Source organism: Ovis canadensis, chromosome 14, assembly GCF_042477335.2.
Source record: "Ovis canadensis isolate MfBH-ARS-UI-01 breed Bighorn chromosome 14, ARS-UI_OviCan_v2, whole genome shotgun sequence".
In the NCBI taxonomy this organism is placed as follows: Eukaryota; Metazoa; Chordata; class Mammalia; order Artiodactyla; family Bovidae; genus Ovis; species Ovis canadensis.
Window position 1 is genome coordinate 29,984,579 of NC_091258.1, and position 27,268 is coordinate 30,011,846.

The 27,268-nt window shown below is 41.3% G+C and overlaps 1 protein-coding gene across 6 annotated transcripts; it reads right to left on the reverse strand.

The window, feature by feature from the left end:
• SIAH1 (siah E3 ubiquitin protein ligase 1) lies at positions 1-27,268 on the reverse strand. Of its 6 annotated transcripts, none has more exons than XM_069552744.1 (3): positions 4,473-4,561; positions 2,959-3,018; positions 1-1,991 (listed from the first exon to the last, which is right to left on the reverse strand). In XM_069552744.1, the coding sequence occupies exon 3, from the start codon at positions 1,987-1,989 to the stop codon at positions 1,141-1,143; it is 849 nt and encodes a 282-aa protein (XP_069408845.1). In that variant the 5' UTR covers positions 1,990-1,991; positions 2,959-3,018; positions 4,473-4,561; the 3' UTR covers positions 1-1,140. The 6 variants fall into 6 exon arrangements, with proteins under 6 accessions (XP_069408845.1, XP_069408846.1, XP_069408844.1 ...); XM_069552745.1 differs by lacking the exon at positions 4,473-4,561 and adding an exon at positions 3,355-3,416; XM_069552743.1 differs by lacking the exons at positions 2,959-3,018; positions 4,473-4,561 and adding an exon at positions 27,178-27,268.

The following is a 27,268-nucleotide window of genomic DNA, read 5'->3' on the forward strand; positions in this document are numbered from 1 at the left end:
TTTTTAATTTGCCAGATATTCTTTTAATGAGAATTATAAAAGACCAAAAACATTTTTTTGCAAACTGCTTTTTAAACAAATGATTTGCTTTTAATTACAAATACTGTGTGAGACGATGCCTTCTTTTGCAAAACCAATAAACACAAGAACAAATTTTAAACATATGTGATTTGTCCAAGATATGTGGGGGGAATGGAGAGCCTGATTTTTTTTTTCCCCAGTATTAAAAAAAAAAAAATCAGTACTCCCTAACCTTACAAAGAATAAGTCTGAAGGTATGACTCAACTGGAGAAGAGAGGGAGACCATTTTAGAGCTGCTTTAACTAGTTTGATAATTCTTCTGATGTTATCTTTCCTGCTTTAACTAGTTTCTGACAATTCTTCTGATGTTCCTTTCTGAAACTCGTATCTTCACAAAACAGTTGAATTTAAAATATTTCTAATGAACTGATTAATGGGGGAAAAGAAAATATGTATCGAACACATGTATAAATTTTACCATCAACAATTATGCATATCAAAAAGACACTAACTTTAAAAGGTACAAAAAAAAAAGTGAGGAAAAACCTGAATTACAGAAAAGAAAGTCAAATTTATTTAATGAAAAACTATAATTAATAAAAATTAGCAAATACACACAGAAAAAAAATATACACACACAGCAGCACTATGTATTGACTCACATAGGGGAAAAGCAGTGGTCCAAGACCACTCAACATGGCTTGTCAGTTGAAGGAAAAAAAAAATCCAAACATACTCACACGCGCGCACACACACGCACAGGCACACAAAAAAACAAGAACCCAGTATTTTTCAACGGTACACTCAATCTACAACAAACACAAATTCAGAATTATGTTACAATGCTTCCTTTCTTAATACAAAAGATGCCCATCTTGGGTGTATATATATATATATATTTATTTTTCAGTGGTTTACTGTTGACTTATTTTTAAATATATTAGTGTTATTACATGCAACTGTTTCCTGTATTTAACAGCCTTTCCTTTTATTTACCTTCATGTGTCTAGCTTCCACCTACCACAAGTTTTTGGTTGGTAGGCAGACAGGTGCCTTATTCTCTGTGAAATCAAATGCAATGGTTTTAAACACTGGCCAGAAAATGTCTGATTGCCATTTCAACACATGGAAATAGTTACATTGATGCCTAAATTGCCATTTTCTGCAAAGAGCTGTGCAATGCTGGTGTCAAAGACTAGGCAGTCACTATTCATAATGGCTGTTGCAATTCCCTCATGAATAGACCGAGGAGTGGCTTCCCAAGTCAATCGCCGCCTATGACCATTTAGCTCAAGTCGATAAGCAAAATTTTCAGCTTGCTTGCGTGTTCCTATCAGCTGTACAATTGCAAAGAATTGCTGGTGACCATCATATTTTTCCTGTTTCTCCAAGACCAACATGAAGTGAAAGCCAAAACAGGACTGCATCATCACCCAGTCAACAGCACCAGGAAGATTAATGTCTGTAGCAAGGAAAACTATGTCCTCTCCCTGCAGGGTTGTGATGGACTTATGCTGATGCATCAGATGCGGCATGACAGCATCCAGAGAGCCTTGCCATTTACACGAAGCACCAGGGCACGGACAGGAATAAGGCCTAAACTCACAGAGCTCTTCGTGGTCTGCTTTTTCTGTGTGTGGCAGAGTTATTTCACATCCAGAAGAGGCGTATTTACAAGGGAAAAGTACTGAATTGGCCACTTTCTCCATAGCCAAGTTGCGAATGGATCCCAACGGGCCCCGGCAAGTTGGACAACATGTGAGCTTTGGGCGACAGTTGCTGCAAACCAGATGGCCACTCTGGCACTGGAGAATAGGTGGCAGCACATAGTCGAAGCAGACCGGACACTCAAAGAGGCTCGCCAGGTCATTGTTGGAGGCAGTTGTGCCCGTCAGGGCAGGCACCCTCTGGGACGGCGCACACTTTGAGGTTCCGGTAGGTAATGCTGTTGCAGTCTGACGGCTCATTTCTGTAATAAAAAACACAAATAAAAGTATAAGGAGGCAGGAGAAAATTAATTACAACTATAACATGTTTTATATAAATAACATTTACTTGCCTAAAATACTTAAGTTTAGTGCAAAATTTGCTGTAAGCAAAATAAAGGAAAACAAACAGGGTTTAAAACAACACAGATTACACGAAATATGTGCACTGTACACTGGACAAAATCTGTTTCCACAATGTTCCAGAGCACATTCCCTTTTTCTAAAAAATGTTTAAAAATCATCCTTGAATGGACTACATGGAATAAACGCTAGAATAGAAACCTGGATCCTAAACAACTAAGGAACACTGTATAAACAGTTTAAGTTCAATGAAATCAGTTTTGACTGGAATTTCCCCTGCCTGTGTTCAACTGCCCTGCTCATTCTATTTCTTCCCCATTCTTAAGTCAGCTGTTGACAGCCTCAGTGAGTTATACATGATCCAAAGGATCACCAGGGTACTGGCTTCTGATTACTCTTTCTAAGGGTGAATATTATCTGCTAAAGAGATCTATCTGGGGAAGGGAAGGTCTCCTGCCATCCCATCATCCATCTCCATGGAATGTTAACCCCAGCTAGATCTTCATCTTATTTCCTACCCATCTGTGGCCCCCTTCAAAAGTGAGGAAGCATATAGGAGAAATAGAGGGCCACCCTCTAAAAGGTATGAGTCTGGTATTCAGAACTAAATCATTCTGCTCTACTTCCGCTCTACAATATAAATCTGGTATAATTTGCAAAGAGGAAGGAAAGTCAGGAAAAGATAAAGAATAAACAGTATCAGAAAGACACAACATTAGGGGTGAGGGACAGAGTCAACAGGTAAAGAATTCCTTATATTCTATTATAGAGTTCACCAGAGTTGCTGAAGCATTCATCAGCACAGTACTAAACATTATTTAAGAAATAAATGCCATCTGGAAAAAATGATCAACAACGTTAACTAACCTGTCGAGCTGAATTAAAGATAAAACAAGCGCCTTTTCCCAGGATGTAGTGCACTGCTTTCTTGGGGATGACAAAAAATCAGTCCATTAATGTCCTAAGAGTATATACTCAATAACCACAAGCCATATCTCTACAAAATCAAAATTTAACAACTCCTAAAAGTTAATGTTTCCTTAATTATAATTGTTATTCTGTTAGAATTCAACATTGAAAAACTAATGCTGGTTATCAATGAGACCACATAAATGCAATTTGGGTTCTATTACTCATAGACAGGGCGTCCCAGGTGGCTCGGTGGTAAAGAAGCCACCAGCCAAGGCAGAAGACACAGTACCGATCCCTGGGTCGGAAAGGTCCCCTGGAGGAGGAAATCGCAACTCACTCCAGTATTCTTACCTGGGAAATTCCCATCGACCAAGGAGCCTGGTGGGCTACAGTCCACGGAGTCACAAAGAGTCAGACCCCAGGTACTGATCGACTGAGCACAAGCACACACTCGCAGATTACTCAAGGACAGACACCTTAAATGGGGGTTGAGAGTGAACCCTCTCCCCCAGGAAACCCCAAAATAGGTCAATTCCACTGTCACTAAAGGAATATTCTAGAGTTCACGGGGAAACAAAAGTATCACAAGGATTCTATCATAACATGGCTCATCGCATAGATTTAAGACAACAGGAATCAACTCTCATCACTGAAGCCCTGTATAACCAAAGTGTTCAGCCCAACAAAAACACTATAAAGGAACTTTCATGAAATCCAGTTTACCTCTGAGATTTTTTCTGCATATGATGATCCATGCATTTTATTTTAGGTCACTAGTAAAACAATGGCTTAGCATTGCTGAAGTGTCCCGTATGTATGCTTATTTCATGGTCCATTTTATGCGGCTCATTTAAGAGAGCAACATAGTAACTGGGAAGTAATTCCCTGGGCACAAAATCTAAGCTGATTCCTTTCAAATCACTAAACCAAAACCAGCTGGTCACTAAGCTCAGTTTGTATTCAACATAATATAACTACTAAGCAAGAAAAATATTACTGTTTAATTTTGTGACCTAGAAAAAGTTATACATTTATCAATAGTCTAGACTCACATTATAATATACATCATTATTTTCCCAAACATACAAAGCACAACTTAAAATTACTATTCAAAGTGTGAAAACAAGCAAAATATGGCTTCAATTTCTGGTGAATTTAAGTATTACAGGACAGTAGCTGCTAAAACTTCCCAAAGTTCGGCAGGCGGAACTCAGTCCATCTTACACAGAAAAGTAATCCACACACAGCACAGCAGCCGTGCAGTAGGAACCAAGGACTGAAGTGTCTGGACAGCTCTGCAGCAGTCATGACATAACCCGAAGTTTGGTTTAAACTGAGAAAAGCACAGCTGATCAAAAGAAATCACTGCCTGCTCAATTTTGTTGCAGCAATTCCCTGGTCCGTTTCAGAGGCTCAAAACAACTTTCCCGTTCCACAGTTTAAGCAACACAGTCTCTTAATAGCAGTACCTTTTCTCTTCCTTGTCCCAGATGCTGGTAAACAAGTGAGCAAGATGCCTCTCCAGGAGCACAGAAAAGGTAAGGGAGACTTCCCGGTCATAAGTCAGAGAGCTCATAGCCTTTCCCCCAGAAGCAAAGACAACTTGCAACAGAGGGCTCTCCTGGATATCTTGTGTTACTAAACATGTCCCGGGTCTAGTTTTCAAAAGAAGGCACATGCCCTACTCCATACACTCCATTCACTCCTCAGAAGCACTGGCTACTGAAGAAGAGAACTGATGCCCCCTCCTGTTCCAAGAGGAGTCGACCACACCTCCCCAGGAGCTGAAATTTGCCTGCGTCTCCAAAAATGGGAGCCATTGCTGAGCTGTCCTCTGCTGGGCCCTAAACCTTCGTCTGTCTCGGAAGTCTGTCTTCCCCAAATTCATCGGCTAGGCTCCTGCCAGCTCGGTGAAGAACAGGGCAGAAGGGTGCGTAGAGGCCACTGGTCGACTACGTGCGCTCTCGGTGCCAGCTCAAGCTACTACTGCAGGATCCGGCCCGCAGGAGGGAAGCCTGCGCCAACGCAGTGCCAGGGGGCCGCAGGCTCTCTCTGCACAGGGCGGCGGCTGCCGCGGATGGCGAGAGGCGGGGCGGCGTGCGGGGGCGGGGCTTAAGGCTCCGCCCCACTCCGTCTGGGGCAGCTCCCAAGCGGCTCCTGGGCAAGGAGCGTGCAACTCCCACCCAGGCACCCAGCCGAGTAAAACCCGGCGTAAACCCCCCCCCCCCCCCGATCCTCACTCCCCGGCGATACTGCGCAAGCCATCAGCTTACTAGAAGGCTGAACTCCATTTCTGTAGGCCCAAACAGTCGGATATGGGCAATTTTGCATGGTTTCAACCCAAAGGTCTACACAGAATATATGGGAAATACACGACCAGACAAGCATCTCTGCACTATACTCTGCCAGTTAACCCTGCGGACGCTAGATTTTTACAAAGTAAAAGCATTCTCCGTACTTCGTTCAATAACTATTTGACGGGCGTTAACTACCTTATCTCCACAACTGTAACTCGCTTCTCCATTTTTACCACCATCTGCACCTTAAACTCCTTCTCCCTTCGAGATTTTGTAGTGAGAGTACTAAGCACACATAACCATATTAAACTCCTGCTTTAACCCTCAAATTTAGATTTTACTCTCTTCCCACTCTAGGAAAACCATCTTAAACAGCCTCATTAAACAGAGTAGCTTGTTTTGTTTTTAAATAAGCATTACCCTTGCCCCAGTAAAGTCCAGGGCCTCCAATCTGCATTGCGTCAGCTCAGGCATTCAGAGGTTTAACCTGTCATTACATCATGCTTAGTGCAGCCTTTAAAGGCACCAAGACCTGGTGTGAGTGTGAACCCTGTGCTCTAAATTGGCCATTTTCAGCATAAAATTTTAACTCTTGATCACTTCCCCACCCTATTAATAGTGTGTTCAATCACCTCAATGTCATTTTGGTATTAGGCTACAGAAAACATCATTAGGAACAGAAATACAACTGAAAAGTCTGTTCACTGAAAAATATAAATTACAATAATCTATGTTTTAATTTTCTAATACATATTCATTCTAAATAGGTCTCAGGTTTCTAGACCAGGAGACTCCAAATGTTTTAGAGCAGAAAAACTTCAGACAGATTTAGGACAGAGTCCAAATTTGTAAAAACAAGTAAAAGGGATGACATTTCTCAAGCAAAAAAATGTTTTCCCAGACTTCCAAAGAACCTATACAAAAAGAACCTATATACAAAGAACCCATACCCAGATCCTTACAGCACCATCTAAAAATCATTAATCTGTGGACAAACCTCTGAGTAAGTGAGCCAGGACAGTAACAATGGAAGTGTCTGGAGTCATCTGCACTCGAATTCAAACTCAGCCTTCACCACCTGCTCAGCTGTAAAACTGGGACAGTATTTCTAGCCTTGCATGGCTTTTGTCTGGATTAAGGAAGATGGGTAAGTTATATATATCATAGGTGGCACAAATTCCAAAATATGTAAGTGCTCACTTACACAGTTCCAAAAGTTAACTTTAACTTGTCTGACCTAAAGTCATCAGTTAGAGACCTAGAACTTGTGGGTTCCAGATGTATACTCTACAAGATGCCTTTAGCTTTAATAAGGTTATCAAACATGTCTACCAAAGAGCAACTACCGTTTTAACTAATTTTTAGCACAATATAGTAGAATTTCTTGACTAGGTAGAACATTTATTTAAACTGGTTTTATGAGATAAATTTTTACAAAAACTACATTACACTAAGACAAGCCCACAGAATCCAAAGCTGGCAAAATTCCAAAATTTATCAAGAGTCCACTATTACTTACCCTTTCTAAAATAAAGCTTACATTTCAGGCCCCGTTTGGTATAAAGTTTAAACAGACTTTAATTTAAATAAAAACATTTTAGAATCACCCTTTAATGTTGCCTTAGTAGCCTTAGTAACTTTAGAGCATTTAACCATTGCTATGCCACATTAACAAACTTACCACTGAAGTAAACAGATTCAAACTTTTAGTCTCAGTTTCATGTGGGAACGTTTTTTTCCTATTATAAATTATAAATAACTAATGAACAATTTCTTTGATTAATCGTAACCTTGTGCCTGGGCATTTTAATGAACACACAACAATGCTGTGCTTTTCATTTTCTTGCAGTTTACAAATGTTACCATGATGTGCAAATAATGACCCCCCTCAAAGATGCCCACCACAAAATTAAAACTATGGCAAGTCTCCTTAAAAATTCAACAGCTTAAAATGCTAAGTTAAAAATCAAACTTCATTATAGCACAATAATGCCAAGCGGGAAAAAAATAAGCAATCTATTTTTAGTTTCCAGAACTGTACCTTACTAATGGTAATTTTAAAAAATTGTACATAGTATTTTCCTAAAAGCTCTTTTCCTGAAGATAATTCAGAAAACGTTATATAGCTACAAAATAAGATTTACATATCCAATAAAGTAATGATCTGAAGTGGGGGAAGTCCAGGACAAAAGACCTGATAGAAGATGTAAAAGCCTCAGCCTGAACAAAGGTGATGACAGCAAACAGAGAGGAAAATGCAAGCCATAACTTACATGTATGAAGCATATTTGTTTTCTACTCCCTAAATCACTGTATTTGAGGCTTCTATACTTAGTAAAAAACAACAACAACAACAACAACAAAATACTTAACCAGAACCCATTAGGCACTATGCTAAATACCAAACTATGGTAAGAGAGGAAATGCAAAGTAGAAATGAGATGCCTGTGAGATATCTAAGAGACGGAACTCTTAAGCTCTGCTAATGGGAAGGCAAAATAAGTTATCACCATATCCTCGTCATTGCAGAAAGTCCCACTGGACAGCATGATTCTATATCCTAATTTTACTTCACTATTTTCCTCATTATTTTTATTTCACAGTGAATCTAACCTCAAAATGAAATTAACCTCAAAAATGAAACCATAAACATCTCCCAAAACAAGGCAGGTCAAACCTCAATCTTAACAATCTGAAGCTCTTGCATAAATTGCACAAGCTCAGAATTTCAGTCATACCATTTACCCCTAAGAATTACATAAATCCTGCTGTCTTCTGATAAGTAACTACAGAGATCAAAAATCTAACCTCACTTTTATTCTTGTTCCTCTGCAAGTAACTTTCCTACCCTAACAGGTGGCTTCTAGGACTCTTATCTTTGGAAGAAATTTTCATCAGAACGTCTAGATATATGTCATCAGCACAAGCCAACAGCAAGTATTTTCCATCTCAAGGCAAATCTTTCACCTTTGTGGACCTTTCCTCTAATTGTTCTTTTTTAACTCTTACCATTACTCAGTTCTTTTCTTCACGTAATGCTGATAATGACTCTCCTAATCTATCTTCGAAAGTCTTAATATATTTTTTCTCATTATTCCGATCCTTGCTTTGTACTGCATTCCAAGAGAACAAGTTCTAATTCATAAATTTGGTTTTGCTAAGGTTACCGATCTCCTGATATGCTAAAGCATTTAATTATATAGATACCCTCAACCTCCAACAAGGGAGCAGAGTATGATGGGAAGAACAGCTGCTTCCGTTTCCTTTCCCTGAAGTTGGAATGGCCACATAAATTCAGATTGCACTGCTCTTGTACTTCCTTAACCTCTCTATTAAAGTTTCCATGTTTAATTTTCATGTCCCTCATTGAAGCGTCACTGTTGGTTAGTGGTTTTGTTCTCACTGCTATAACCTAAGTAGTTCCAGGGTCATCGAACTAAATAAATAAGGAGGCAGAGAAGGGACTTTTCTTCCATTCTCACTATAACAGATCCCCCAGACGTTCATTAACAAGCATATGTAGGTACCAGGTATTGTCCTCAATGAGCTTCCAAGGTAAGCATTTATCTCCCATGTTACAGAAAAGAAAATGGATTTCAAAATAAATTTCAGATCACAGAGCTAGTTTTTTTTTTTAAAAGGGAGTTGAAGAGCTATGTGACTAAGGAAGACTTAGAAGGGGTGGTAAATGGCATCCTAGGCCAACAGACATTATAAAAAAATTTTAGACTTGGAAAAGATCTTAACTCTCTCATTTTCAGAAGAGAAAAATGACACAGAACTTGCTAAATGTCATATAAAGTAGGTCAATGTTCTAATCTGGTCAATGTTATAATTTCCTAGATCCTTGTAAAGCAAATATTCTTTGGACATTTTCTAATTCAACTTGAAAAATTAACCTTTTCTGAATTTAAGTTCAGTAAGATTCAACCATCTTTTGTTTTCCCTCCCAAAGCAAGAAGGATCCCTAATGTAGCCAGGAAAGAGTAAATAAAAAAAGATGGGAGATGGGCAAGAGTCAGCACCCTAGAGGGGCCTTTCCTAAAGGCCAGGTCACTCTTCTTACTGTCTTCATATTACCTCTTGCCATATGAAATTCACTTGCTAAATACTTTCTTACTACTTACTGTCTGTCTGCTGTCCTTTTTCCTCTCCTCCTCAATACCAGCTTTTTGCTGAGAACAGCAATTTTCAAACATTTTTGGTTTCAGGAACCCTTTGTACCAGTGATTGGCAAACTACAGCTGCAGGCCACTTGCCTGTTTTTGTAAGTAGTTTTACTGGAATATAGTTAAGCACATTCACTTACATCCAGGACTGTTTCCAAGGGTGGAGATGAAAAGGCCCTATGTATGACTCCTAAGGTTTTCCCTGGTGGCTTAGTCGGTAAAGAGTCTGCCTGCAATGTGGGAGACCCAGGTTCAATCCCTGGGTCAGGAAGATCCCCTGGAGAAAGAAATGGCAACCCACGCCAGTATTCTTGCCTGGAAAAATCCCTTGGACAGAGGAGCCTGGCGGGCTACTCTTTTCGGTCACAAAGAGTCCTTGAGGTCACTAAGAGACAGGATTGAGCGACTAACACTTTTCACTTTCATGACTCCTAAAGCCCTTTAAGCCTATCTGGCCATATAAGAAAACATTTGTCTTTACTGTTTTAAAGTTTTTAAAAATTGAGGATCCCAAAAGAGCATTTTGTCAATGTGGTTTATATGTATTAATTTTTACAATATTAGAAAGTCAAGTCAAGAACTTTAAATATATGTTAAAATTACCATCACATTTTTTATATAACATGTAAAAATCTACATGTTAAATGTTTATGAAAAATATCTTCCATAATAGGGAGAAGAGCATCTATGTTTTATGTTTTTTGCAAATCTTTTAAATATGATACAGTAAGAAAAACAAAAGTTGGATATTTAATATCTGCTCAGTTGCAATGCAGGAGACCCTGGTTTGATTCTTGGGTCAGGAAGATCCTCTGGAGAAGGGATAGGCTACCCACTCCAGTGCTCTTGGGCTTCCCATGAGGCTCAGCTGGTAAAGAATCCACCTGCAATGCAGGAGACCTGGGTTCAATCCCTGGGTTGGGAAGATCCCTGGAGAAGGGAAAAGCTACCCACTCTAGTATTCTGGCCTGGAGAATTCCATGGACTGTAAAGTCCGTGGGGTCACAAACACTCGGACACCACCGAGCAACTTTCACTTTCACTTTAAGCAATTACTCTGTGAAGATACCATATGTCATGAAGTCTCTGGGAACCTCATTTTACCTTCATGTCTCATTATTATGAAAAACAGCTTTGACACTCGAAGGGTCTTAAGAACTCCCAGCTTCTCTGACCATTAACTTCTCGTTCGGAAGCTCTGCAGAATATAAGCTTCATCAGAACAGACTTTGTTTATTGTGCTCTCTCTTCTATCTCCAGCACCTAGGACAGTACCCAGTCCAGACCAGGTACTCAAATATTTCTGAATGAACAAACAAATTAAGTACAACAGTGTGAAGGATTAGCATGTGTATAAACAGAGCTCACTCATCCCTGATGACTCCTCGGTAAAATCTATCTGTTGCTTGATATAACCTTAAAGAGATTCACAACTGTGAATCTCAATTCACAATTGAGACTTACAATTTACTTTAAATAACCATATTTTACAACAACACCATGCTTATCTTTGACAAAGGAGCAAAAGGCAACAACACAATGAAGGAAAGAGAAGACTTCAACAAACGGTGTTGGAACAGCTGGGTATCCACAGGCAAAACAAAAGAAATCTAGACACAAATCTAACACCTTTCACAAATTAACTCGAATCACAGGCCTAGTAAAACATAAAACTATAAAAATCCTAGAAGATAACACAGGAGAAAATATGGAAGACCTTGGGTTTGGCAATGACTTTTCAGAAAAATCAAAGGCATGAACCCAGAAAGATTCATCAGCTGGACTTAAAAGCAAAAATGTCTGCTCTGCGATATGATCAAGAGAGTGAGAGGTCAAACCACAGACCGGGAGAAAATGTTTGCAAAAGACATATCTGATAAAGGACTGTCATCCAAAATATTGCACAGAACTCAACAAGAAAATGAATACGCCAATTAAATGGCATGCCACAACCACTGAAGCCCCTGGGCCTAGAGCCCAAGCTCCGCAATGAAAGAAACCACCGCAGTGAGAAGCCCATGCAAAGACTAGCCACCACTTGGCCCAACTAGACAAAGCCCGCACAAAGCAATGAAAACCCAGCACAGCCAAAAGTGAATTAAAAGGGAAAAAAGTGGGCAAAAGACTGTAACAGACACCTCATCAGATACACGGATAGCAAAGAAGCATATAAAAGGTGCTCCACATCATTTGTCATCAGGGAAATGCAAATTAAAACACAAATAAAATACTAACACACACCTCTTAGAATGGCAAAATCCAGGACACTGATAACACCAAATGCTGATGGGCAGGTGGAGCAACATTCATTGCTGGTGGGAATGCAAAATTGGACAGCCACTTGGAAGGCAGTTTAGCAGTTTATTCAAAACTACAATATACCGTAAGATTCAGCAATCATGATCTCCAAAATTTACCCAAAGTAGCTGACAACTTATGTCCACACAAAAAACCTGCACATAGATGTTTATAGCAGCTTTATTCATAATTCCCAAGATGCGGCAGCAACTAAGATGTCTTTCTATAGTGAACAGATAAACTGTGGTACATTCATACAATGGAATATAATTCAGAAATTTTAGAAAATGAGCTATCAAGCCACAAAAAGATATGAAGGAACCCTAAATATGTACTGTTAAGTGAAAAAAGCCAACCTGAAAAGGCTACATGTTGTATGATTCCAACTATATGACATGCTGGAAAAGGCAAAGGTATGGAGGCAGTAAAAAAATCAGTATTTGCCAGAGACTGGGTGAGAGGGGGTGATAGGCGGATCACAAAGGATTTTGAGGGCAGTGAAATGATCCTGTATGCTATAGCTGTGGCTACATTTGTCAAAACTCATATAGCACTAAGTTGTTTCTTTAGCCACTAAGTCGTGTCCAACTCTTTTGTGACTCCAAGAACTAGACAGACCACCAGGCTCCTCTGTCCATGGGATTTCCAAGGCAAGAATACTGGAGTGGGTTGCCGTTTCCTCCTCCAGGGGATCTTCCCAACCCAGGGCCTGCACTCGAGTTTCCTGCACTGCCAGGTGGATTCTTTGCCATTGAGTCATAAGGGAAGCCCACAGCACTAAGAGTGAACCATTAATAATGGGCTTTGCGTCAAACTAGACACCACATGTCGCAAGGAAGACCCGCACGCTGCCATGAAGATCAAAGATCTCACATGCTGCAACTAAGACCCAGCACAGCCAAATAAATTTTTAAAAATATTAAAAAAACAAACACAGACTTTTGGACATTAACTAACATCAAGCATATGGAAACATTTGGTATATTACTAACAACACTTGTGACAAATCACCAAATTAAAAAGACCCAGATTACCCAAGATTTCACTGAAAACTGTTGTTTCCACCTATTGTATTCATTTTCATAACCTCAGCCTGGGACCGTGTCTGAAATGTGATAAAGACAACAAAGTCTGCTATGATAGAAACTTCCAACTGACCACCTACCAACCTGTAAAGCATCATGTCAGGAGCTTCATACAGTCTATACTAATAAAGGCTGTATCTCCATTTTGCAGATGAGCAAACTGAAGATCAGAAAAATTAAGTAGTAATAAGAACAGAGCCAGACTGTCTGCTTTGTCCCTGAATCTTATTTTCTTTCAAATAACCCCAAGAAAAGTATGTATAATCTTCTCACTTTTACACAGAATATTACAACTTCACATCCAACTAATCTTCAATATTCATAAAAACTGACCAAAAAAAAAAATCCCTAAATTCTTTAAATTACACCTGTAGTCATAGCAAGTAGTTGTTTTTGAATTTTTTGTATTAAAGTGGAATAACCTAACAGTCATTAAGCCATTAGACATTAAATCAAACCAAAGAATCAAGAAGAGAAGAGAAAAAGAAGAAAAAAAGAAGCAGGGTACTTCTCTGGCAGTCCAGTGGTTAAGACTCCCAGCTTCCACCACAAGATCTCAGGCCAGACCCTGGTCAGGAAACTAAGACTGAACTAAGATTCCACATGCTGCACAGCAAGAATAAAAGAAGCAGGAAGAGATTAAATAGGCTCTCAACCTTTTTAAGTCACACCACATATCACTAAAGAGAATTCTGGGGAACTCACTTGAAATTACTGAAACCATACCAGTCATAATTACACACAATCACTTCCACAATATCACCAAGACTCACAGTGTCTAGATAAAAGCAGCCAAACGCTCATCATTTAGTTACGTAAGTTTGAATACAACTGTTCACTAATCTGATTGGGCTTTATATTCTCTCAGGATGTAAAACTGTCACACATTCCAGTAGATCTTTGTTCTTTTGCTCCATCTTGATGTTAAACTATGTTTTCAAAATTCTTCCCTGTATCTTGTACCCAGTTTTACACTTTAACATACAACCCATCCACCTTTGCTTTCTTCTTGACAAGTAATGGTAGGTAAATAAACAGAGAACAAAAATTTTAAAGCAGATCAACACTGGCAGTAACCTACAAAGCGTTGGTGATACTAAGCTAAACAGAAAAGAACACACAGCTTGAGAGATGAAGAAATTAAATGAGATAAAAAGTCACACTGAAGAGTTTTAATACATTATATGATGGACAGTTCTTTACTACCTTTATAGAACATGGAATATATAGGGGAAAAGGCCATATTAAGAAATTCATGGAGCCTTATTCAAACTAAATTACACTCCTTTGAAGTACTTAAAGAAGCTTTCCTGATGGCTCAGATGGTAAGAATCCGCTGCAATGTGGGACACCTGGGTTTGAGCCCTAGGTCAGGAAGATCCCCTGGAGAAGAGAATGGCTACCCCCTCCAGTATTCTTTCCTGGAGACAAGGAGGGACAGAGGAGCCCAGCGAGCTACAGTCCATGGGGTCACAGAAGCATCACATCTCAAACTCTAGCCAAATCATTTTAGATACTTTGAATAAGGATATAACACATGAATCAACTTAGACTCTAAATTTCATCAAACTAAGATTCCATTCTCTGGGCAGGTACCACATTTCTCTACAAAAACTTTTCTGTTTTATTCTCTTGGGTTTAGTTATTTTAAAAACAGCATTAGCACAGTCTCAATCACCTGAATCCACCTGTTAGTCATGTAACTGAATGCTCCTGTCCACAGTTATGGTCACACTGGTCACAAGGTGCTACTAACAGTACTCTAGTTACAGGAAGTTAAAGAGAAAAGTAGAGGGGGACCTAATACATAAGTGATGCATTTGTGTGAAGTGAAGCCCAGATGACGCCATGGTTTTCACCGAAGCACTAATACACTGGTAAGAAAACGCATCGTGTGGTGACCACACATATGGGATAACTTTGGTGTGCTCAACTCACGAAGAACCTACAGCGTAAGTCAATTCCATAAGTCATGTTGTTTCAAGGCTTCAATTTTGCAGGTAGTATTCGATACTTTAATAAATTAGTGTAATCTGAATTTACTGGCTTTGCAGTTTTGTTTGTATTTAATTTGCAAGTTTTGAACTGTCACCAACATCAGACAGAGCTGAGCAGATCCCTGGCTCCTGCTGTGTGAACTGTCATGGACTACACACTCCTGGTTTTCCTGCCTCACCAGCTATTCCTCAGTTTCCTTTATTGATTCCTGCTCTTCTCCCCAAACTCTTGATATTAGAAGTTGTCCATGGTCCACTTTTCTTCACTTTGGTCATCTCATTCACTCTGTGTTTTTAAAATTTCACTGATATTGTCATGGACCTCAACATTTTTATGTCCAGATTAGAAAACAAACAAACAAAAAAACCCTCCCAGATTTGTCTTAAACTACGGATGTGTACACCCAGCTGTCTCCTAGACATTCCCACGGCTTGCGTGCATAGCCGCTCGGTCATGTCCAACTCTTTGCAACCGCACAGACTCTAGCCTGCCAGGCTCCTCAGTTCATGGGATTCTCCAGGCAAGAATACTGGAGTGGGTTGCCATTCCCTCCTGCAGGGGATCTTTCTAACCCAGGGACTGAACCTGGGTCTCCTGCATTCCAGGTGGATTCTTTACCATCTGAGCCACCAGGGAAGCTCCAGACATTTCTACAGGAGGGTGGTCAAAACTGAACTCCTTATCTTCTCCCAGAATACTCAACCAATAGCCTTCCTCTCACTTCATGGAAACTTCATCCTTCCAGACACTCATTTCAAAAGTCTGAAGTCATCCTTGATTCTTCTCTGCATATCACATGTGCAGCCACCAGGAAATCTCGTACCTCTCTGAGAAATGAATCCAGAACCCAGCCACTCCTCGCCACCTCCACTACTGCTCTATATTATCTTGCAACTGGGTTACTGCGGTGCCTTCCACCCAGTCATCCTGCCTCCATCCTGTCTCCCGCCCCACCCACCGACTCAGAGCACAGCAATAAGAAAGAAATCTATTAAAATCTCCCATATCCACGTAAAAGATAAATCCTACAACAGTCTACAAGACCCTGCACAATGCTGACATGTCCCCACTACTGTCCGACTTCATTTCCCACCTCTTCCTTCCTCACTGGCTGACTGGCATCCTTGTTCCCTGAGCGTAGGTTGCTCCTTTGGGTCTCTGCCTTAAAATACTTTTCTCCGAGATATCCACAGGACTCTCACCTCCTAATCTTTGCTTGTATACCTCTGTCTCAGTGAGGGCTATGCAGTCTCCTCTATTTAAATAAAACAGTGACCACACTCTGCCCACTGACCCCTTCTCCTAATCCTTGCTCATTCACTGTTGTCAATCTTCGCCTCTCCTCCTCTTCCTTCCCCCTCCTCCATTTCTACTCTATTGTCCATAAAATGTACTACCATCTATCAGGCTATACAACTTACTTATTTGTTATGGTTGTTGGCAATATGGTTGCTGTTGTAACCCCTCCTCCACCACCTGGAAAATGGGAATTTGTCTGGTTCAATAATGTGTCCCAAACACTTCCACAGTGCCTGACACATAGTGTAGGCTCAATAAATATGTTAACTGAATAAACATATTAGAAAGCAGAAGAGCTTTGGACTTCTGAGCTGCTGCTGCTAAGTCGCTTCAGTCGTGTCCGACTCTGTGCAACCCCATAGACAGCAGCCCACCAGGCTCCTCCGTCCCTGGGATTCTCCAGGCAAGAACACTGGAGTGGGTTGCCATTTCCTTCTCCAATGCATGAAAGTGAAAAGTGAAAGTGAAGTTGCTCAGTCGTGTCCGACTCTTAGCGACCCCATGGACTGCAGCCTACCAGGCTCCTCCATCCATGGGATTTTCCCGGCAAGAGTACTGGAGTGGGTTATCCAAAGCTAGATGTAACAGAGCAATACTTGTTAAATAGAATCCACAAGAAAATGATTAAATACAGAGAAAACAGAGCAGAAAGGACAAGTATTAACTACAAGGAAAGTTATACAAATAGGTCCAAGAAAAAGTAACCATTTACTATATGGCTCAAATTGTAACTTTTACAGTCCTAATAATGCAAACACAAAATTACACTGTTACTAAATTAGGAGAGTATAGGAATGGTAAGGTCTGTACATGTGACAGGGGCAGGAAAGGCAGTTAGAAACACAACAGGAATAAGGCCTAAAACTGAAATCCTGAAGTAACAACATAAGCATGTAATCTAGAGACAATGAAGGTAAATAAAATATAATCACTTCAAAGAGGTTAAAGTAGTTGCCTCTGGAAAAAGACATCTGGAGAGGAATATGGCAGGCAGTTTTTCTTTAAAAAAAAAAATAAGCCTAGTGGAATATTTCGTTTTGGATTATTTTGCATGTGAAACTCTAGACTAAAAGAAGTTCAAAAACTTGATATGAATTGTCACAAACTGCATGCATTACTTAAGACATTACAAATATAAATTTGTTTTCAAAGATTTGATTCCAAGTATTGGCTAAGATCTGCAGAAACATACTTTCCCCACACTGTTGGAATGTCCACGATGAAGGTTTCTAAGAATATTTGGCAGTTTGTATACTCTCTGATCCAGTAGTTTTCTTTCGAGAGTCTATCTTATGACTTACACATTGGCAAAGGTGTATATATACGGACGCCTACAGCAACCCTATTTGTAAGAACAAATAAACTGAAAAGTGCTCTAGATGAAGAGAGTAACTAAATGATGATCCATGCAACAGAATAGTATGCTGCCCTTTTTTTCTTTTAAATAAACAGACTCATACCTACTAACATATAAGAATCAAATTGTTTAAACAGGTAGAGAGAAAAAAAGGCCACAGAATATACTACAATCCCATTTATGTTAGAAGAGATAAAAGAAATAGCTGTCTTTTTATATATGTACGCATGTACATACATACCATGTACTGGGACAGAAAACTAGAAGGGCATCCAAATTGCCAAATGTGGTTTAAAGACTTATGGTAAGCAATTAGAAAGGGGGGAAAGGAGGTCAAGTTCAGAATCAGAAATCACAAAGACTAGAGTTGGGACCACTGAACTACAAATACTTACACAAAATATCAAGATGGAAGAATATATGGACTACAGAGTATAAACACAAATTCCATCAGTTGGAATTACGCAGTTTAGGGAAGCCCCTCAAACACGTATAGTTACTGACAAGTAGTAATCATTTAAAGGGAAAGTATCTACAATGATTAAGTCAGAGCAAAGAAACTGACTTTAAAATGTCTATCTTAAAAGAATGTGTAACACACACAGACTAGAAACCACACCAAAATGTCCACAACGGTTACACGTCTCAATCACCACATTAGGAATAATCATGAGGAAGGTGGGGGTTGCGTTTCTATATGTATTTCTCAAATGCTGCATAAAACATATATGTTACTTTGGGGATTTAAATTTAGTGCCTATTTTGTGTCCCCACACTTTTCTGCTAACAAACTGCTAGTGATTTCACACAAACATTAAGAGATCAAGAGCTGATTTTGCCTACTGCTTTCTTTTTTTCTTAAAATGCCTCAAATAGATGAATACTTACTTATAGGGAAAAATTACTTTAAAAACAGCCTCTTCACATTTTTAAAACCCTACATATTTCAAATACATGTACATATATTTTAGTTTATATAAAAAAACTTAAACTTAGCACTTTAAAAGTTAATTCTAAAAGACAAAATTTATCTGATCACCTCTCCAAGCAAAATCAAAAGAATGTCTGTAGAAATTAACTCAGAAACTATCTGTATTAACAAAATATCCAAAGCTGTCCCCAACAAAGCTAAATCAGGGACCCTGACAAAACAAAAAAAAACGACAACTCAACTTTAGCTGAGCTCAAAACAGCTAAAAGGTAAAGCACAAAGGCAGGAAAAAGCAAGTTTTTAACAATTAGATTATTTCATTTAGTCAAATCAAGAACTGAAGTACAAACGTTAGTGTACAACACACTTAATTTTGCTGTATCAACCATTACTAGGCTAAGCCTGTCAATTATGACAATAACAACAAGTACAATACTTCCTATAAAATTCAAGACTGGCATTAAATTCTTCTCATTTTCTAAGAAAATATTTCTCACTGGTAATACCAGCTTTATAAATATAGATTCATTCTCCAAAGATTTTTCCTCTGTTTCTTTTTCTACTCTCACATGCTCCCAACTCCCCTGCTTTTCAAAATAAGCAAAAACAAAAGCCACAAGTAAGTTCAACACGACTGGGCAACCTCAAACCTGAAAGATCTTTGCCAATATCATTTCGGTCACTGTGGGTCAAACCTGGAGAATAAACTGAACCCTAGTGAACTGTATTACCTGTTATCTTTTAGCCTAGAGTTCTGGAAGACTTACTGCCCCTCCCCACAAAAATAAAAATAAAAGTAATGGGATACATGGGAGCTGGTCACAATAGTGTGCAAAATGCGTTGTTGTATCCTTAAAATCTTGAGCACATTTCTATATGTAGTTATCCTATATGTCTTCAAAAAAGTTTACATTGAGGGGAAAAGAAGTAATACTCCAGGTATTCTACAATTTCCTGAGGACAGTAAGCATCTGGTGTCATAGCTGGTGACATATCACAGAATCTTCTCTCCCGGCCTCGGCTCAGCTTCTCACTCTCGACTATGCCTTCAACCAGCTGTGGTATGGTAGTCACTAACTATAAACACTCAACTGATGGCTTCACTCATACCTCCTTTAGAAAATACAACAGAAGCCATCAAATGCAGACTTGCCACTTCTTTCCCTCTTAGAATGGAAGAAGTGACCGAGGCCTTTGGGCAGTGTCCTCTCGCCCCCTCAGACTTCACACTTCTATTCCCCTCTCTCCTGCATTCAACTCTTTTTCTACTGGACCATTCCCTAACACCTGAACATACTCTAGTATCTCCCATCTGGCTTCTGTGATGTTCCTCTACCTCAATGGATCATTCTGGATGTCTCATAGATACCTTTAAATCCAACATATCAGAACTTCAAGTTTATTTGCTGTCCTTCTGTTTCTTGAGTTTTATTGTTATCTGCAAACCCCCTCCTGGTTCTTTCATTCCTGGTAAACAGCACTATGATTCACAGTTGCTCAAGCCAGAAACCACCTAATTCTTTCCTTCCCTCACCTCATATCTAATCCATCAGTAAGCCCTGTTAATTCTGTCCCCAAAATACATCTCGAATCCATCCACTTCTCTTCATATTCACAGCCACCACCACCTTAATCCAGGTCATAATCAACTACTGTGCTTTCTGATCTAAGTAAACATGTTAGTTGTGCAGCCATGTCCAACTCTTTGTGACGCCACGGACTGCAGCCCACCAGGCTCCTCTGTCCATGGGATTTCCCACGCAAGAATACTGGAGTGGGCTGCCACTTACTTCTCCAGGGGATCTTCCCGACCCAAGGATCGGACCCGGGTCTCTGGCAGAGCAGGCAGATTTCTTTACTGAGCCACCAGGGAAGCCTGATCAAAGAAATGGCCTATTCTCTTAAGAGTTAGGCATTTGTGCTCAGTCGTGTCCGACTCTTTGCGACCGCATGGACTGTAGGCTACTCTATCCGTGGAATTTTCCAGGCAAGAATACTGGAGTGGGTTGCCATTTCCATCTCCAGAGAACCTTTCTTATCCAGGGATCTAACCCACCTCTCTTGCAGCTCCTGCATTGGCAGGCAGATTCTTTACCACCTGAGCCACCTGGGAAGCCCCCCAAAGAGCTAAAGCAATCTTAAAAGAAGATTGTTACTCCTTTAATTAAAACCTTTTGATAGCTTCTCAGTACCCTTAAAATTCACATTCCTTACTTTGACTCTGCAGGATCTGATCCTTGCCCATCTCTCCCCCTCATCCATTTGATCTAGTGACGCTCTCTTTTCTCAGTTCCTGGAACAGTCCATGTTCATTTTTGCCTCAGGGTCTTTACTTCTGTTGCTCCTTCAACCTCATATTCTCCTTCTCTCCTTCAAAGAAGTCCTTATCCTTTTAACATAGCTTAAATAGCAACGCAGAGCTTCCCAGGTTGCTCAGTGGTAAAGAATCCGCCTGCCAATGCAGGAAACACGGATTCGATCCCTGGGTCAGAGAGATCCCCTGGAGAAGGAAATGGCAACCCACTCCACTATTCTTGCCTGCAGAATCCCACGGACAGAGGAGCCGGGTGGACTACAACCCATGGGGTCGCAAGAGCTGGACACAACTTAGCAACTAAACAGCCAATATCACCATTTCTCACAGCAAGACTCCCTCCCACCATTACTCTTTCCTCCTTTATAGTATGTATCACAATTTGTAATTCTGCTTTCTTCCCTTACCAGAATGTAAGTAGTAATAGAAAAATTAGGTAACTTATTCAACAACTAATTTTTTTAATTATTTAAGTACTTTCTATGTTAAGTAATGTGTTTTTAAATGCAACAGTAAGCACTGTCCCTGCTCCTGCAGAGCTTAAGGTCACAAACAGCCAGTAACAGATGCTAGACACACACCCAGATCTGGCCCTTAACCACTTGGCTATACCGCCTCTAGCCGCAGGACACTGGCTCAAGGGGCAGCAATATGCTTAGTAGATGCTCACTTGCTAATGGAAACTAAGGCTTGGAGAGTTAAGTCATCTGTCCCAAGGAGCACAGACAGATTACCTAAGGAATTAAGTACAGTCGTGAAAAAAGACACAGATACATTTAAGTATGGAGAATGTTCAAGAAGCAAAAAAGAATCCAGTTTAATCAGGCATGGCAAAGAAGAAATGCTGAGGATAAGGCTGCGGCTGCTGCTGCTGCTGCTGCTAAGTCACTTCAGTCGTGTCCGACTCTGTGCGACCCCAGAGATGGCAGCCCACCAGGCTCCCCTGTCCCTGGGATTCTCCAGGCAAGAACACTGGAGTGGGTTGCCATTTCCTTTTCCAATGCATGAAAGTGAAAAGTGAAAGTGAAGTCGCTCAGTCGTGTCCAACTCTTAGCGACCCCATGGACTGCAGCCTACCAGGCTCCCCCGTCCATGGGATTTTCCAGGCAAGAGTATTGGAGTGGGGTGCCACTGCCTTCTCCGGGAGGATAAGGCTAGAAGGGCATAAAATAAAACAGTGTGAAGGTATTAGCCATTCAATAAATATCTACTGAGCACCAACTACATGCCAGTAACAGTAATAAACTCTAGACAGGGGTGATCAAGGCAAAGTCCTCATAGAGACTGCAGTTTGTATCTGTGAAGGCAAAGTAGAAGAGAAAAATTACAGTTTAGAGGAATATATCTTGTAGTAGGGTCAGGCAGAAAGTGCTATGGGAACACGGAGAGATGACATCCAATTCAAGGTGGGGCATCCAGGAAGAGCACATCAGTTAAGTGATGTCCAAGCTGAGATTACAGAGCTTAGTTGGAAGAGAATGTGTGGTGTGCATAAGCCCTTGCAAGTATGTAGTTGAAAGTGGCAGGAAAGTAACAAAAGCTAGCTTCAGTTGGAACTGTCGACTTACTGTCTATATAATGTCAAGGGAACTTGGGACTTTAAACTGAAGGCTTTAAGTTACCCATGTTAGAAAGCTCCCTCAAATGGCAGAAGAAAAGCTGAAGGGAGGAGGCAGAGACCAAAAGCAAATAGATATTTAGAAAGTAGAAGAGGACTGAATGCACATGTGAAAACGAGGGAGAGAAGCAACGCCAGATCTCTGGCAATAACCAGAGAGCAGAAAAATCAGGGCTGTGTAGCTAACTGACGGAGAAGGCGATGGCACCCCACTCCAGCACTCCTGCCTGGAGAGTCCCATGGACGGAGGAGCCTGGTGGGCTGCAGTCCATGGGGTCACTAAGAGTCGGACACGACTGAGCAACTTCACTTTCACTTTTCACTTTCATGCACTGGAGAAGGAAATGGCACCCCACTCCAGTGTTCTTGCCTGGAGAATCCCAGGGACAGGGGAGCCTGGTGGGCTGCCGTCTATGGGGTCGCACAGAGTCGGACACGACTGAAGTGACTTAGCAGCAGCAGCAGCAGCACGACTAACTGACACAGAAGATGAGAGCCTTGGACGGTTGGAAACAAAGGTTTTAGTTTAGGATACATAAATTGGGAGCACCTTGGTATGTGAAAGTGGAAAATGACATGCAGGGAAAGACACGGTTAAAGGAATGAGAAGATAAACCACAGATTGGGAGAAAACGTTTGCAGAAGACATATCTGATAAAGGACTGTTAACCAAAATAAAGCCCAACTCTTAAAACTCAACAAGAAAATGAACATGTCAATTAAAAAAATGGGTAAAAGACCTTAACAGACACCTCATCAGATATACAGATGGTAAAGGAGCATACGAAAAGGTGCTCCACATCATTTGTCATCAGGGAGACACAAATTTAAAACAAAAATAAGATACTACCACACACCTTTTAGAATGGCAAAATCCAGGACACTGAAAACACCAAATGCTAGCAGGCACTTGGTTCAACAGGAACTCTCATTCATTGCTGGTGGGAATGCAAAATGGTACAGCCACTTGAAAGGCAGTCTGGCAGTTTACTACAAAACTAAACAGGGACTTCCCTAGTGTTCCAGTGGCTAAAATGCCGAGCTCCCAATGCAGGGGGCCTGAGTTCGATCCCTGGTCAGAGAATTAGATCCCACAGGCTGCAACTAAGAGTTCCCAGGCTGTGACTAAAAAGATCCCACGTGGTGCAATTAAGACCCAGCATAGACAAAGAAAGAAAGAAACTAAACATATTCTTACCATATCCAGCAAATCATGCTCCCTGGTATTTATCTACCCAAAGGAGTTTAAAATTTATGTCCATACAAAAACCTGCACACAGATGTTGACAGCAGTTTTATTTATAATTCCTAAGACATGGCAGCAAATAAGATGTCTTCTGGTAGGTGAGTAGATAAATAAACTGGTACACTCAGACAATGGAATAATACTCAGCGCTAAAAAAGAACCAAGCTATCAAGCTACAAAAAGACATGAAGGAAATTTAAATGCACATGACTAGCAGTCATGCGCTGGAGAAGGAAATGGCAACCCACTCCAGTGTTCTTGCCTGGAGAATCCCAGGGACAGGGGAGCCTGGTGGGCTGCCATCTCTGGGGTCGCAGAGAGTCGGACACGACTGAAGCGACTTAGCAGCAACAGTAGCAGCAATGCGAAAGAGGTACATGCTGTATGATCCCAATTATGTGACACTCTGTAAAGGACAAAACTCCGGACACACTGAGAAGATGAGTGCTTGCCAGAGGTTAAGCAAGAGGGAGGGATGACGAGGTAGACCACATAGGATTTTTAGAGCAGTGAAACTACTTCTGTGTGATCCTATTAACGGTGGATACATATCATCTGTCAAAACTTGTAAAACATAACACCAAGAGTGAACCATAATGTAAACCATAGCCTTTCAGTGATAAGGTGTAGGTACATCAACTGTAACAAATGTATCACTGTAGTGGAAGATGGTGATAATGGAGGAAGTTATGCATGAGTAGGGCAGAGTATATGGGAAATCTCTGAACTTTCTGTTCAGTTCTTCTGTGAACCTAAAACTGTTCTAAAAAGAAGTCATTAAAAAAAAAAAAAAACCTATGAGCAAGAGAATACATGGGTCTAGGTTTCACAAGCAAAGAAATCTGAGTGTCATAAGAATATATTAATAGAAATAGTAGGTCAGGAAACAAATCTGTACTGAGTGTCAGCCACTGAGGATATAGGAATAAAAGATCACAATCCCTGCCCTTTTGCAGTAGAAACTCTAGTAACACTAGCCATGGAAAACCAAATGACTCAAAATGCATTAGAAAAATCTTTCTTAAAGAAACCATTAAGGATTTTTTTAGAGAGGAAAAGTTTATACCTAGGTTTTTCTTTAGGGGTGGGTAGGAAGTCTGAGGTTTTCATATATTGATTTTGTTTGTAGTGAGGTCTAGAGCAAAAATAACCAAAACTTAAAACATTTTATAAGACGTATAGGGACATTTCATAATTATAACTGAAGTCTGTAAAACAGATCTGAGCCACGAAAAACTTCAATCTCTAAAAACAAAGCAAATCAATTCCTTCAAAATACAAAGTTGTTGCTCTGCAAATTTACTGAACTTTGTTTACCCTCCTTATGTAAGACCTGTTTTCTAAACACTGTATATGCTGGAAATAAAATCCTATTCTCCATATTACGTCACTGTTGCCATAGTTAGATGTTTTCTTTGTAACGTCAATTAATCGTAGCCTAACATTCTTTTAAATTATAGATATTAAAGTATATTGTTCTACAATTTTGTAAAAATTTCCCAAAGCTTAGAACACATTACACTAAATTGAATTAAATTTCTGAATTTGTAGCTTGTAGTAATATTTATCCTGAAAAGTTCCTCATCTATCATTTAAATTGTACTTCAGCTTAAAATATTATTAAATGTTCAATTACGCGGCAGTGTCAAGAGGGGTCATGCAAAGTAATTCTATAACAGAGTTAAAGAAACTATTTTGGCAAAGCCAACTTCAGGGTTGCAACTAATTATTCCAGATCACAAATGTCTGTTGTATATTTTAATTCCCAGAACAAAAAATTACATAATTTGTACAGTCCATTTGAGGTCAAAATCTACTTGTCATGAACTTCTAACAGCTAACCAAAATCCTCTCCGCCACAATTTAAGCCAGTATCTCCCAAAACAAAATTACCAGACCATTACATTTATCACCACACTACTCTCTGCTCTTCAGTAATGTCCAAACGAGATGGTGACACCATAGACAAGTAACACTCAGAAACTCACTGTTTCACTTTTCTAAGTCAAGACCTCAAAAACAAACTGACCCATGAATTTGATTAAATTCTAGATCACACAAGATTTACCCAGATGTCTTACTAAAGAAATTTTCCAACGCCATCATCTTCAAAAGCCTGGACATTTATCATCTAAACCTCTTGTTTTCATTTTTACGAACTAACAAAATGCACTAAAAGAAAACCTATGCAGTTCCAACATATCCAACATGCCAAAATAATCTCATAAATCTAGTTATTAACAACAGCCGTGGCAGCAAACATTTACTGAGCACTTATCATGGGCCTGCCACTGCTCTAAGCCTTAAGCCCTTCACCTACTATCTCATCAATTCTCCCAACAATCCTACGAGGTAGGTACTGTTATTACCCCTATTTTGCAACTAAAGAAAAAGAGGCACAGAGAGGTGAAGTATCTTGCCCAAGGTCACAAACCGGTGGGGCAGGACTGGAACCAAAGCAGGTAGTCTGACTTCAGAGTCCGCGCTCCCAACGTTCAACTGCTGCAAGAGTTAACAATTTACCCTTGACAGCCCCTTATCAAGAAATGGTAAATGTTCAACCGCTAAAAACGGGCAGTCCGATCCCTGCCCTATATCCGTGCTCATGGCTTCTACGACTTTGACAAATCGGCTGCACCATCTGATTTTCCGAACACACAAACTGGACTTCTCTGGATGTCAGAGCAAATTCTCAATCTTTCCAGGAACGGGAAAAGAAAAACCTACGCAACACTGTGGCCCAGATTATCCACATTCCTAAATAATAAATCTGGGAGCGTCCAGAAAGGCCCCCAAACTACCCGACAAACGAAGCCTAGGAAAACCAACGTTTACAATAAAAAGCTGGAGCTTCCCTGGCAAATCGTTCACGCGATCTCCTCTCTAACGACATAAACAAGGGAGGAGGCTGCATTCTTCCCACCGCACAATGAAAGCGCAGGCCGGAGCGGGAAAGAACGCAGCGCAATCGGGGACGACAGCTCCCGGGGTCGGGGGCAGGCAGGGGAGGCCAAGGACGGCTGAGTCTCCCCGTCCTGCCCCCGGGCCGGTGCGGGGAGGGGCCGGAGGGAAGGGCCGGCCACTGCCCGCACTCAGCTGACCTCCGCCATGTTGGCCGCAAACCCCGGGACCCTTCACAACAAAGGCCGGCACCCGGGCGCCGGGAGCGCCGGGCGCCTCCCCCGGCCAGGCCCGCCTCCCAGGCGCGCGGGGGCCGGGCCGGTCGGCGAGGAGGCCCTTCCCCGCCCTCGCCCGGCCGCGAGGGGCCGACCCCCGGCGCGGGCCTGCCGGGCCCCGGGAGCCGGGGGCGGGGGCGAGCCGGCTCGCCTCCGCGGGCAGGGCCGGGCAGGGGAGGGGAGGGGCGGGGGGCGGCGCTCGGCCGGGCGGCCGGGCTCGGGCCGAGACAAAGGCGCCCAGGTCTGGGGGCTGCCCGCACCCCGTCCCGGGCGGCGCGACCCGGCCCGGCCGACCTTCCCGCCCGCCGCCATGACCGGGCCTGGAAGTCCTCCTCCCGCGGAGCCCCTCGCGGCCGGCTCCTCCCTCCAGGCCGGGCCCCACTTACCTGTGGGCGGAGAGCGCGCCTCGGACCCCGGTCCTGGCTCAAACGCGCTCTGTCGCCGCCGTCAACCCCCGCCACCGCGGGCAGCGCCACC

Bases quoted from the DNA above. Each gene is read 5' to 3' on its own strand.
- SIAH1 (XM_069552741.1), bottom strand. From the start codon at position 4,563: ATGACCGGGAAGTCTCCCTTACCTTTTCTGTGCTCCTGGAGAGGCATC. The intron at 1,992-4,472 runs GTACTGCTATTA...TTTTTATTACAG, and splicing joins TGGGACAAGGAAGAGAAAAG to AAATGAGCCGTCAGACTGCA.